General features: G+C 38.9%; 1 protein-coding gene across 2 annotated transcripts in view; it reads left to right on the top strand.

The window, feature by feature from the left end:
• prox1a (prospero homeobox 1a) overlaps nucleotides 1-11,789 on the top strand; it is a 39,483-nt gene extending 27,694 nt beyond the window's left edge. For both annotated transcript variants that reach the window (XM_041978624.1, XM_041978623.1), the window contains exon 7: nucleotides 11,039-11,789. In XM_041978624.1, the coding sequence (XP_041834558.1) occupies nucleotides 11,039-11,224 (186 nt within the window). In that variant the 3' untranslated portion in view covers nucleotides 11,225-11,789. The remainder of the gene's footprint in view (nucleotides 1-11,038) is intronic.
• The last annotated feature ends 1,704 nt before the right edge of the window (nucleotides 11,790-13,493 follow it).

Genomic DNA, 13,493 nt, shown 5'->3' with positions numbered 1-13,493 from the left:
AAAACAAAAAGGGACTGAGAGACAATTTCTTTGCCAGGACAGCCAGGGAAAGGTGTCAGGCTCTAGCTTCTGCCAAGAGGGAGAGGAACGTTTCCTCTTTCTTTTTCATTTATTTTTTTATACAATGAACAGATTGATGTGTTGTTGCTTAAACATGCCAGCAGCATTGACGTGCCTGAGTGTTTTTGTCACACTGATTGAGGTTTTTGCTGTAAGTCTACCTACAACTTAGAGGCTTGAGTATGCCGAAGCACATGTACATTCTTCCACACCTTAAACACACATTAATGTAAATGTGAAGAGGAAGAATAGAGGCCTGAAGTGGGGAGAGGGACAAAGCTGTCATATTTTGTTGCATGTGTGTGAGAGTGTGTGTACGGGTGAGGAGGGACAATGAGACATTTTTATAAAGCCTTCTAGAGGATGTTCTCATCTTTCCAGTTCAAGGATCCTCGCTGGCTCTGTCAGCACCAAATGACGGCACAGCTGTGCCTCACGCATTCACACACATATATGTTGACACACACATACACACAGATACTCATTTGTGTTCATTTGAAAGTGCAGAGATCCCCTCTCTTGAAGGGTAGGTGTGGCTGCTTCCAAAATCTGCCCTTTGACTTTGAGAAACACACACACACACACACATTTACACACCTGGAGGGCATGGAGTGGTCACACACTCACATTTCAGGGCTATCTGGTTTCATAAGCTGTGTTCTTCATGAAAGGCTGAACTTCTCATGTCTTTCTCCGCCATTTTAGATTCTTTGTCATCCTTTCACTCTCCTTATTCATCTATTGACTCATCTTTTCCGCTTCCTCTTTATGCGAACCCACTCAAACGGGGGTTGAACTCGACTCCCAGGAATCATCTCTGAAAGTGGGATTTCTTTCAGATTCTCTCTTCTCATAGAGAATAAAAGAAGAAGTGCCTTTAAGATGCATGTGTGTGTCAAAGTATAAAAGATCGGTCTGTTTTGGTACATTCACATTGTTTGTTTCTTCTTCTTCTATTGTTAGTTATCACTACTCAGTTTCTCTGTTGTCCTCGCCTCCTCTAGTCATAACCTACCCAGAAGGCACACACACACATATACTCACACATGTGTGCTCACTTGGAGTAATGGATCAGCCTTTTGAAAGGAGGTGAACTTCAAAGACTGCAGCTGTCCTGCTTTTCTTTTCCTCTACATCCCTCTTTCTCCAGCTCGATCATCTCGCTCATTCTGAATTATGAGCTTGGGCAATTTATGCATCTTTAAAGTCACAGTAATTATAATATTGTGCAAAAGCCATGAACCACCCCTCATTCTTTCTATACCAAAAGGAAGGCAGGAAAATACAGCAATCATTCCACACTTTGGAGAAATATGCCAAGCTTTCTGATAACAGCTTATTTTGTTGGTGCAACAATTTTATATGTATTAAATGCAACTAAAGAAAAGTATGTGTGTGGGCTGTTCCAAAAGTTCCTAAAGATCCTTAAAGTGTATTTGCAAAGTTCTTAGTTATGTGTAGGTACTAAACTGATTAATCTTGAGTTATACGTATACCTTTTAACTGAATGACTCAAAGGTCCATGTTAAGCGTTTTAACAAACAAATGGTCAGGTACCAGGATTGGACTGAAAATGAGTGAAAAACTTTTAAAGACCTTCAGAAACCCTAGAAAACCACTGCTAATTAAAAACATGAGTTTTTAATACTCCAAGTGTTTCCTAGAATTAAATCTGTCCTCCTGAAATATATTGAGAAAACATCCAAACATAATTTTACAGCATCATGTGACACCAAAAATCTCTCCTTTAAAAGGAAAGTAATAATAAAATGTCTTACAGTAAACATCAAGGACTTTTTAGTTAGTATAAAAGCCCTCAGTGGCAGTTAAAGCAGACTACTTCATCTATTGTATCAGATATAAAAGAGTTTGTTGCAAACTTTGCTAAATCTTTGAGTCAGTGGGGGTGGGCGGATAGGCAGCACATAGCTTAAGACTCTGACACCTGACACTGGCATGCAACATATTGTTAGCTGTCCACTATTGATACACAGAGTGAAGATAAAGAAAAGACCTGAAAAAGTTTCATTTCTAACATTTGAAGAAGACCAAGTCTCAAATCCTTAGTCTGACCACTGAATGGCCTAAAAACACACCAATTCCTTTTGTGCAGACATATTTAGTGAGTTTATTTATTATTTTTAGCAAAGTTAAATACACTCACCAGCCTATAATCTATGTGAACACACACTATTGAAGCTGCTTTCACTCTGTGACCTTAACAATGAGCACTAAGTAATCAAGTTTTCTTCTCTGTCTTTTCTCGCTTGCTTCTGGTTGACAGAGAGCGGTATGCTTCAGACAATGCCACCTGCCAGTTTCTGTCACTATAATTATAGCTATCTGCTTGCAGTGTGTGTGTGTGTGTGTCTTAGTATTCCAGTTGAGAAGACGAAGGCATCATCTTTGTCACCGAGCCTGATTGGAGTCACGAGGGGGCGGCGTATGAATGTGTGTGTTCATGTGTGCCTGTGTATGGCCTTGCTGTAAGTGTGAGTGTGTTGTGCATGCAATGATTCCCTTCCCCTGCCCCAGCTGTCTCCTTAGCTTTAACAATAGGCCTGGTAACAAAGACGTGGCCTTCAGCCTCTATCATGTGATACTAGTGGTCTGGAGCCTCTCAGTCAGATGACCCAGGCTATTGTCCTCTATGGGTGACACACATAAGCACATACAGAAGGAAGCACTGAGCGCACACACAAATCCAAGGAAGCGCAGCACGTGTGTGAGCAGGGATGCACAAAGTACAGCAGGCTGAGATACGGAGACACACAAAGTGAAAATACCCACACTGATGACATAGTGAGAACAGACAAACACACAGGCGCAATCTCAGGACGCAGACCCTTCCTCTTAGTCACATGCAGTGTGAACAAAGAGAAACTTTATTGTCAGTGTCCTGGTGACAGTGAGATCAGTGACTGATTGACAAAAGAGCAGCTGAAAAGGAAACATATTGCTGATGTCCTGGAGGAACCTCCAGTCTCCACTTCTACCTTTCATTTCACACTAAATTCATAGATAATATTAAGACAGGCATGAAAAGCATTCATCTCCCTCAAACAGCTGATTATTTATCACACTGTATTTGTGCTGCCAAAGACAACTGTCAAAGTGGTTGATCTTTCCAGTGCTGCATATCCTGCTTCATGTTGGAATGGCTGCTATCTGCTTGCTGCAAATATGGGTGACTGTGTCAAAGAGCAGCCTACCAGAAGGTTATTGTTTGTGTTATTTATGTGCAGTACGTATGGTGCAGAACTGAATTCCCTGGCTGTCCAGAGGAATGACATACAGTAAAGTAGCTTGTGGTTCAAATGATTAACAGTCGAAACGGTTGTCCTGCTAATATTAAACAAGCTGAGGACAGCTATGGACTGTCGGCAACATGAGAGCAAGCATGGCAGGTGTTGACAGGGGAAAAGAGCACACCTTCATGTGCACAAGCAATCAGATCTACATGCTGCAGTTTGACAAAGGCTAAAATTTGATGGTTCAGACTTTTAGTCATCTAGGACACTAACTTCAAGTACTTAAACAGAACTGAACTGCTTTTTTTGTCCACCTACAGAATGGAAAAGTTGATCAGACACATACAAGTGTCTCTATAACAGCTTATAAACCTAAAACTTCCCATAAATGAGTTTGACCTGAAAACCTTAAAGAACCAAGAAGTTTAGTTGTTCTCCGTTTAGCATTTAGGATTAAAAAGTGTATTTTTTTTTTTTTTTTTTTTTTTTACTATTATGTTTAAAGAAGTAGTTTACAACTCCAGTAGTCACAATGTCTAGATTAAGTATTTCAATATTTCTCTTCATGTAGTGATAATAAAGCCCAAAATCTCACTACTTATGAGGAAGGTGGGAGGAAAGCTGCAAGCAACCACTAGTACAATCCCACAGAACGCTTTCAAGGAATGTTAGGAGTAGGAGTTAAAAACACACAGTTCGTCCTCATGGGTCATGGTGTGTCATGTTGATGCTGCCCTGCATTAAGCAACAGTATAGGGAGATGTACCTAGCTCACATTTTATAACCTTTACTGTTGGTATCTACAACTGTATATATTTTCTCATGAGACTGTGCTGGCAGGAGAGGTGTACATTCTTAGTGTTTTCAGAAACAGGTTACAGCGGAAAAAATAGAGAACATAAACAAATAAATGGCACTAAAATAGCAATCAGTAGTAAGTGTTATTCTTTTTTCTTCATAAAATTGAAATAAAGTAAGAAACTAAAAGCTAGCACTGTGGTATGTGAGCATATTTAGCACATTTAGGGTAAATTTAGAGGATTTAGGGATAGTTGGGGAACTTAATATAGTATAAACGCTTAGACACCATCATCACTATGACAAAAAAATTTTTAAAAAGTTGTTATTGTGTGTGGTGTGAGTGTATTTTCCTGCTAGGGTTGTTTGACTAAACCAGGTCTGATAGCAGCGAAAGCCAGAGAGTGATAGAGAAAAGAAGGAAAAAGGAAGCAGATGCTTGAGTGTTTACTCCCTCACTCACTCACATATAGCATTTGCACGATCCACAAAAGGAGCAGCACAAGAAACAGTCTAGTGTTGTGTCTCAGTGGCTGAGAAACCCTCTACTGACCAGCAGCAGAGCAGCCCTCAAGGTCACAGAGCAAATGAGTGGAAAAAATAGAAAAAAAAAAAGTTTCTGTTGTATTTTATGTGAAATTAAGAGGAGCAACAAAGATCAAATGGAAAATGAAACATACATCCATTAAAACACTAAAAATAACTCCCAAAGCCAAATCTGAGTTAACAGCTTGAGCATCAGCAGAACTTATGTAAAACAGAGAGAACTGCTAACAATCTCAGTGTTTTGTACAGTTTGAGAATTAAACATAATGTTAGCATATTGAAGATTCAAAGGAAAAGCTTCAGGTATGCAGATAAAAACTTGCATGGAAAGACACAAAGTTGAGATGTCCATCAGCCTCTAGGTGACAGTTCTAAAAGAAAAAAACAGTAACTCTTTAGAGAGAAAGAAGAGTGACTATAATTCAGAAGAAAGGAGAATCGCAGAAAAGAAGAGGTTGACATAGTAAGGTTTAGGTGCAAACCAAGGAGGATAGTGGACAATAATTATCAGTATCCCATTACAGTTCGAATTTAAAGGGAAAGGCAGTATTAGATATTATCAAGCCTCTAACGCTTGAGTGATTTGAATTAAATAAGTGTACAGTGAAGAGAAAGGTCTTAAAAGTGGAATATCTGTAGGCAAAGACCTTCATTTCTCTCCAGAGAACAAGAACTGAATAAGACGGTAAACAAAGTGTTTGGATTCAGACTCATTTCTCTGCTTGTTGAGGGTTTCTTTTGTATGCAACTGTCTCAGAAAAAAAAATCTCCATGATAACCAAAAAAAAAAAAATGAATGTATATAAAGAAAGACACTTAACTAAGATGCTGTCAGTATTACAGTAAGTACTTTGAGGCTTCTTTGTTACTTTGAATGTGTAAAAACTGGACAGTATATTCATAAAGAAGTAACCTACTTTTGAGGGGCTCTTCTTTATCCTAAAATTATTTTTAGTGCAACCCTGCCCTTTTGTGCGTGTGGCCTGTTTTGTTAAGAAAAAAAAAAAAAAAAAACTAAATTAGTGAACCAGACGTCACTGTTGCTAAGTGTGACACTGTTTCTGCAGTTTCAGGTTTGCATCTATGCAGGTGTTTCCTTTTTGACTGCTGCCACCATCAGCACTCATGCTAACAAAGCATTATGTAAATGTAGAAGATTGAGTAGTAAAATCAGTTGTTTAAAGTAAATTAGTGTGTAAACCTCTTTACATGTAGCTTCCAAGAAGCCAGGGTTTCCTGTAATCTTTAAAAGTGGTCCTAGGGAAGCTCTTCCAACTTCTTTCTAAGTTTTTCCTTGACACTGGCTTTTTTTTTCTCTATTTGACTGCTTTTAACAGTGAACAGTATTTGAAACCGATGTGCTTAAGAAAAGTAGAAAAAAATCCAGCAAATATCTGACATAGGACCTGATAGTTGCATCTGGACCTTCAGCTGATCCATGCTGTTCACCAAAGAAAAGCTTATTGGCAGCTTCTCTTCCACAGATTCCATTTCTGATGAGACTTAAGGGAGGGAAATGGGTAAAAAAGGCTGAGGTATGCCAAATAACGTAAGAACTGGACTGAAAATAAGGGGCAACAGGTTTTATGGAGTGATGAAGGAAAAGTCCTTTGAGAAGCCTGGAGAACTATTCCTGAAGACTACTTACAGAAATTACAAGACCCCTTGACAAAGAGTGTTCAAGATGTATTGAACAATAGAAGTTCAAAGTAAATGTTGACTTTTAAGCTCATTATTAATGTACAACTTCTGCACACATTTCTTGTTTCCTGGTGGCATATAAAGAATTAAAAGGGTGGTTCAAGACTTTTGCACAGTATTATTAAAAAATAAATAAAAAACTAAAATTCTAAACCATGTAAATGCATTAAAATCCATCATCATTGTACAACATGTTAATGTTGCTTTGTGTTTAGAGAGAAAGGCTCATTTTAGTAAGACAGAGATGCAGATGACAAAAGCAAGAAAAAGTGATACAGTTAGTGAAGTAAATGAAAAGAGCTTGTCACAGTGAAATATGACTGAGGACAAACAGTAAATGTATCAGCTATAGCAAAAGTGGTTAAAAGGGCCTTAATGCAGGTGACATTTCCGGAAAACAATTTCCATTAGTACACTAAAAACTTTGCACTTTAAATATCTTTAAGTGAGTGGGATGACTTTGTGACGTAGGGAAAATAGTCTTATAGTTTCTCATAAGGCAAAATTTCTAAGAAGAGATCATGATGATGAAGGGACTGAGTGGATGAGAGCAGGAGGAGGAAAAACAGGAGGGAGGGCATCCCAGTAGGCCTCTTTGTTGGGCAGCGATTTAGAGATTTACAGTCTCTTGTCCTTTGTATGCGTATGTGTGTGTGTGTGTGAAGAGGGAGTAATTGAGCTTCCCTTCATCCAATATTTACCCACCAAACCGAGCAATCATGCGAATTATGTTTACTGGAAACAAAGTGTCTTTGCGACCTTTTATCTTTCTTTTTCTTTCCCACTTTTCCCATTCCTCCCTCTTTCTGTCTCTCTCCTGGCAACTAGATCCATCTAGATCGAGATCCTGGCCAGGAGTTAATCACACTCGCCCAGAAAACAGGCCCATCTGTATTGATGATGGCCTAATTTAGATCTCTTTATTGGACTGATTTACAATGGCCAGACAAATCTGGGCATCTGGACGTAAGTGTGTGTCTGTCTAGTTGAAATAACACCCCAACCGGACACACAATATCCTCTCCGCTTTACTTCATCCTTTCGGCTTGTGTTTTCCCTACCTCTGTGCGAGTCAGCGGTGTCCTCTTTGCGGTCTTGCTTCAGCACTTTGAGTCGTCTCATTGCTGCAGTGATGACACGCGTCACCCTGAAACATGTTAAAAACACACTAATCATCATACTGAACAAGGCAGTGACACAAAGACACCAACCAGGACGATTCTAGGTCAAGGTCTTTCAGTCTCTTTTTGTCCAGCTTTTATTTCACAGCTCTGTGCAGATTCAGAATCACAAATATGAGACTGATGAAAACTAAATGAATATGTGTAAGAATATCTGTGTTAAACGAGATTTAACAATGCGACACAGGTCTCACAGGGAATAGGTCAAACATCTAAAGAATATTAAAGTCTGTGAGAACATATTCTTAAATAGGAGCTTTAGAAATTATAAAAAGGAAAGGTTTTATCTTGTTTTAAGATTTGAACAACAAAAAGATGAGGGGTTTATGCCAGGAGGGAGAGGATGTCTCAAAGGCACATTCATCTTCAAGATCAAGCTCGGGTTTCAACTTTTATTTGTCCCAGTGGGCAGTTTCACAGCAACCATTAACCAGGATCTTGACTTTGGGGCTTTCTCTGTGTGCTGCAGCCTTTTAAAGATTACAGGAATATGTCTTAGGCACCGGCTGAGGTCTAACGATTAAATCTTTTTTTTTCCTCCATTTTTGTTAAAAGGTAACAACTCTCCTCATTACTACTGTGACCATTCCTCCCATCCCCTAAAGATAAAACATTATAGAAATATTGATAAAAGAAGGTAAATGTGGCAAGAACAAATCAGATGATGCAATGGTTTAGGTGTCAGGTTAGCCAAACATGTGCAAGAACTGCAGGTGACAGATGCTAAACTACAGTATTTATTTATTTAATTTATTTATTTATTTTTATTATAATGTCTGATTGTAATTGAAGAAATTGCACATTTTCTAGGAGATTGTTTAACCTCAGAAATATGCGGTTGAAAATATTTTGATCTTTAATTAATTTAAGCTACTTTAATGCTGGCTGTGGTGCTCCTTATAGGTCAGGACAAACTATAAAAGTATGTACACATATACAGTTGTGTGCAAAACTACCTCCCACCTCCTCTCTCACAAGGATTTTCAGTGCAGTTTCTATCAGTGCAGTTGCAGAAGTTATCAAACCCCATGACAAACCAGCTCTCATTAGCACCCCAAGGAAGTCAAATCAGAGCAATTCTTTCCTAATCACCGGGTTTGAGAGTTTACAAGTAATTCATAAATAATATAAGTACAAGAACTATATTTAAGACTTCAATTGTTCAGTCTAACAGTAAACAACCTTGTATTAAGCTGAGCTTTGTTGAATATTCACATAGGAGCTACAATGGGTCCAACGTGGCTGTTTAAACAGCTGTTTACCAACAGACATTTAATTACATTCTGTGGATAGGATTATTATATAGTTACAGCTGCAGTCCGTTCTTGTCTAGGTGGATATACACACAGAGATTTCTAACAAAAAATTTTAGGTCATTCATTCATTATCTGGACCTCTTTGTCCAACACGGGTCGTGGGTAAGCGGGAACCTATCCCAGCATTTAACACGCCAGAGGCAGGGCACACCCTGGACAGGTCAGCAGTCCATCGCAAGTTTTAGGTCAGTGCTGTGAAAAGAGATGTTGATTACTTTGCTGAATGCCAAAAGCAGCAGATTTGGTGCGTAACAATAAAAACTGTGGATAAAATAACTGTTAAGCACCACTGTATGTATGTAGTGTCTGAATGCAGCAGCAGCTGTCTGCTCCTATTTATAGGTAAGAGAAGAAGTGGACAAGCGGCCACAGAAAATGCCAAGACTGTAAAAACCTTCTGTAACAGAACTTCTTGAAGGGTAGCTGTGTAGACTTGTAGACAACACCTGGAAAGTTGAATCCTATGTCTGCGAGAGAGCATGTGTGTTGTGTGTTTGTACAGTGTCGACACTAAGACAATGACAGAGGGCCTCATTGAAATAACAGTGCTCTCCAGAGGCCTGCTAAAAAGAGAGAAAGGATAGACAGAGTATATGAGAGTCCAGGGAATCATTTAAGTTGTGTGTGCAAGTCTGCGTGTGACTGCATGTGTATATGTGTGCGTGGAGCGATTCATTTGTTCTGGTGGCAGCTAACCTTGCCACGTCCTGCCACGCATGAAGGGGTTACACCCAGACGGCCCTCGCTGTCCTCTACATGTGTGTGAGTTTGTTTGGGTGTAAAGGCGGATGTATTTAGACGGGAGGAGTCAGCAGTGTGTGTCTGCACATCTGCATGCAAGAAAAAGAGCCAAATAAGAAAAAAGAAAAAAAAAAAAAAACGACAGGGAGGAAGAGGGGGAATCATAGTCAGGTTGTTTGGTGTCTTTGGATGATCTTGCCCCCGGGAGAAAGGGCAGAAAAAAAATGTGTGCATGTATGTGTGTGCCATTGTACTGCTGTCAAACACACACATACATCATTAAAACCCACACACACTTATAAACACACAAATCCTTGTGATGCCTCTATAGTTATGCCTGTTTCAGTAAGGGCAATGTGATCTCTGCAATCCCTCCTTTCTTGCTCATATTCATGCAAAGTCTGACAGATCACAGACAGCTGTTCACCTGCCACTGACTGTCTTAATGTGAAATGTGTATGTGTGTGTGTGCGTGCATCGGAAACTGTCACACCAAACACACACAATCAGCCAGAGCCTCTTAAGAAAGGGGAAGTACCTATAGGGAAGTTCTGAAGAAGAACTTGGTTACAGGAATAGTAGTCTAAGGACACCTGAAACACACCCACAGCTAATTCCCAATCACTTTCAGTCACACAGTTTTCCAAAAACATTTGATCTCATTACTGGGTTTTTACATTTAAATGATGCTTTTGTTCTGCTTTTCCTGTCCTGTTGGGACCTTTCTGACACAGTACTGCGTTTAGCCACCAAACTGAAGGAAAATCCAAGCCAGCTCCTACTGATTAAGAAAAAAAAACTGTCTCGTTTTTATTCCCATTTACCATCAGTTGCTGCCTTAGGCTGCACTTATTTTCTGTGGAAGACATTTATTCATAAAATACCAAGAAATGAAAAAGAAAAAAACGTTATTTATACATATATATAGTAAAGTTTCATTTCATGTTTCAGTATCTGGATGTAATTTTCCAAAGACGGGTCTTAATTTGCGCAGTCATTGTTTGGACAGAAACTTTTCTTTAGTTTGGGATAGGAAAAGCCCTCATGCCACCACAGCACAGACCTATGTGCACTTTGTTTGGGCAAGTCCCAATTCTATTCATGTGCAGCTGTGCCATCTTACAATTAGGACTATGAAAAAATTGTTTACACAGTTTTAGTGTGTTAGATACTGACAGGTGAAAAGCCTCTTACATCGTTCCCAGCATCACTGTTGGAAAGCCTCCCCAGCACAGTGAACGCTGATATAACAGTCCGTGCTTTTGCAATTAGATATTACAGTCAGAAACGGCTGCAATGTTTGGCGTTTTGAGCTGCAGTAAATAAGGTTTTCTAATGTAAAAATGTTTTCTTAAACAGAAGGGGTGTATTTTTTAACTTATCTAAAAACATGCAATGAATAAATAAAGTTCCTCTTTTTACATCTTCCCCTTTTCTCTTTCAGGTTCCTGAACGATTTCTTGAGGTGGCCCAGGTGACTCTTCGAGAGTTCTTCAATGCCATTGTGGCTGGAAAGGATGCTGACCCATCCTGGAAGAAGGCCATCTACAAAGTGATTTGCAAACTGGACAGCGAGGTCCCTGAGGTGTTCAAATCCCCCAACTGTCTCCAAGAGCTCCTTCATGACTGACTAGGACATGTGAGGAAACAAAGCAAACATGATAAACCTCCAAGGACCATGAGAAGACTGTGAGAAAATGCCTCCAAAGGTGCAGATATAGACTAGATCGAGATGAAATGCTTTTGAAGGCGTTTGACCTTGATAACATGATGCAGAGTTTTGAAGTGGTTCTATTTGGAGGATGCTGGAGAGGTTTTCATCTTTTAAAGTCAACACTGCCCCCAAGATGTTTTATAATGAAAAGATATTCCTCTTGAATGAAACAAAGGGCTCAGACTCAGTCTGATACGCTCAAGTTCATTCATTATGTTGAGACTTTTATAAATGAAAAGCAAAACTGAGAAATTAAACCTCTTTGCACTTACTGAAAAGTTCCTCCGTGCTGAAAACCCTGTCGTCTCTTTCTCCTAAAGAATCCAGACTTTTTCATCTTTCTTAAGAGGAAAAAAAGCGGTGATGAGGAGGATTCTTCAGCTTTTGACTTGAAGTCGGGAGTGAACTAACAAAACAGAAGATAATATATAAAAAAAAGTCTTTTTATCGTGGATGTTTTTAAGTTACATGGACGTTTTTTGAAAAAAAAAAAAAAAGAAGTGATGTTTCTGTATTTTTTTTCTCCTTTGTATAAGCTTACATCCTCTCTTCTGTGAACCCCCAAATACACACACACTCACACATGTGCACAAACACACACATATGCTTAAATAGGAAAGCACAGTAGCATTCCCTCATCCTTAACAGAAGCCAGAGAAGCTGGGCAAAAGAGAGACTTGTTGATGAATCCCATTCATTTTCCCTCACTTTTTACTTCACTGTCCTTTTACTGTATTGAGTGTTTGTTTTGACTATGTGGCTCCTCCTGCCCCATCCCTCCCTGGCTGCCCCTCCAAGCTCGTGCATCCAGAGCATCGGAGACAAATCTTTGCTAATTCATTGTTTTAACTTCTCTCATATCAACTGAAAATATCTGTCTCATTTTTCAATTTTGAAAAGTCCATCAGTGAAATGTTTGTTTTAATATTATTTATTGACTTCAGTCATATATTAGTAGATCACAGAGTCATCTCATTTTAAACTACTGCTGGATTTTTGTTTCTAAAGCAAGTCTTTAAATCTGGGAACAGCCTCTTCTTATGTTGTCAAAATCAGCCCCCATTTTTATTAACACATGATGACTGGAATTATAAACATGTGAGTAAAAAAACATGGATATTCTAATAGTTTTATAAGCAAAGTTGCAAAGATTTTTTTTTTTAAAGAACCAATTGGTTTAGATGAAACTCATAACACAGCAGGGGACCATTTGCTCTGTATTTAGCCTGCAATCAATAACAAAATATTACCTTGCATTCAGGTTTAGCATGATGGTAATAGTACGAGTCTATAATCACTGTAATGTTAAAAGCATTCCAGGTGTTTGGAGACTTTGCAGCAATTTTTGCCCATTCAAACAATGACAACAATGGTTTGCACAAAGTAGCTGTTGTGCGTCAGAAACTACATGATGTTGCAATGAACGGGACCAGGCCAATGAAAAGATCATGCTGTTCCTCAAAGCTTTGTCCTCACAGTCACAGAGAACATTAAACTAAACTAGTACTGGTTTGTCAGCGAACGCCATGAATAAGGCTGGAGTAATTTTGGAAACATTGTGTGTTTGTTATTTATACATGAATAAAGACTGCACAGACTTGAGATTAGATTGCTTCACAGCAGTGTTTTATTCTTAATGCACACGCTCAGCCAGAAGTATTGAATGGCCTTATACACACACTCAAGATTTTGATGCCCTTTTCATCCTTGGAGTGGTCCTAAAATGAAACCTGAACTGTTCAGAAATGTGTTTTTTTTTTTCTAAATATTTGTCTGTGCTCTGATTGGCTGGAGGGGCAGCTGCACCAACCAGGTCATGTGTGAAGTTTTAACAGTTAAAAAGAAAAAAAAGATGACAAAACAACAAAATGCTGATATTTGTAGCTTGTATAGATGTAATAAGTACTCGGATCACTCTGATATTGTTATTTATAACAGAAATAATTATTCCTATTAATGTTATTCTGATAATGATTATTATTCATGCTTGCTACAGATTTGACCAGTGGTTTACTCATTGTTTACCCATCACACTGCAACATGAAATAAATTATTCTTTGATGAAAAAAAGAAGGTTGGGTTATTTCTAGGTATGTGAGCCTACTTTCCTCTGGTGTGTCTGTCCACACACACCAACTCACCATCAACCCAAGCTGTAACCAGGCAACATGATGGCCACTTTAAC

Source organism: Melanotaenia boesemani, chromosome 24 (assembly GCF_017639745.1).
Source record: "Melanotaenia boesemani isolate fMelBoe1 chromosome 24, fMelBoe1.pri, whole genome shotgun sequence".
Taxonomy (NCBI): Eukaryota; Metazoa; Chordata; class Actinopteri; order Atheriniformes; family Melanotaeniidae; genus Melanotaenia; species Melanotaenia boesemani.
The sequence above is the reverse complement of the archived record's forward strand: the minus strand, read 5'-3'. Positions and strand labels throughout refer to the sequence as shown.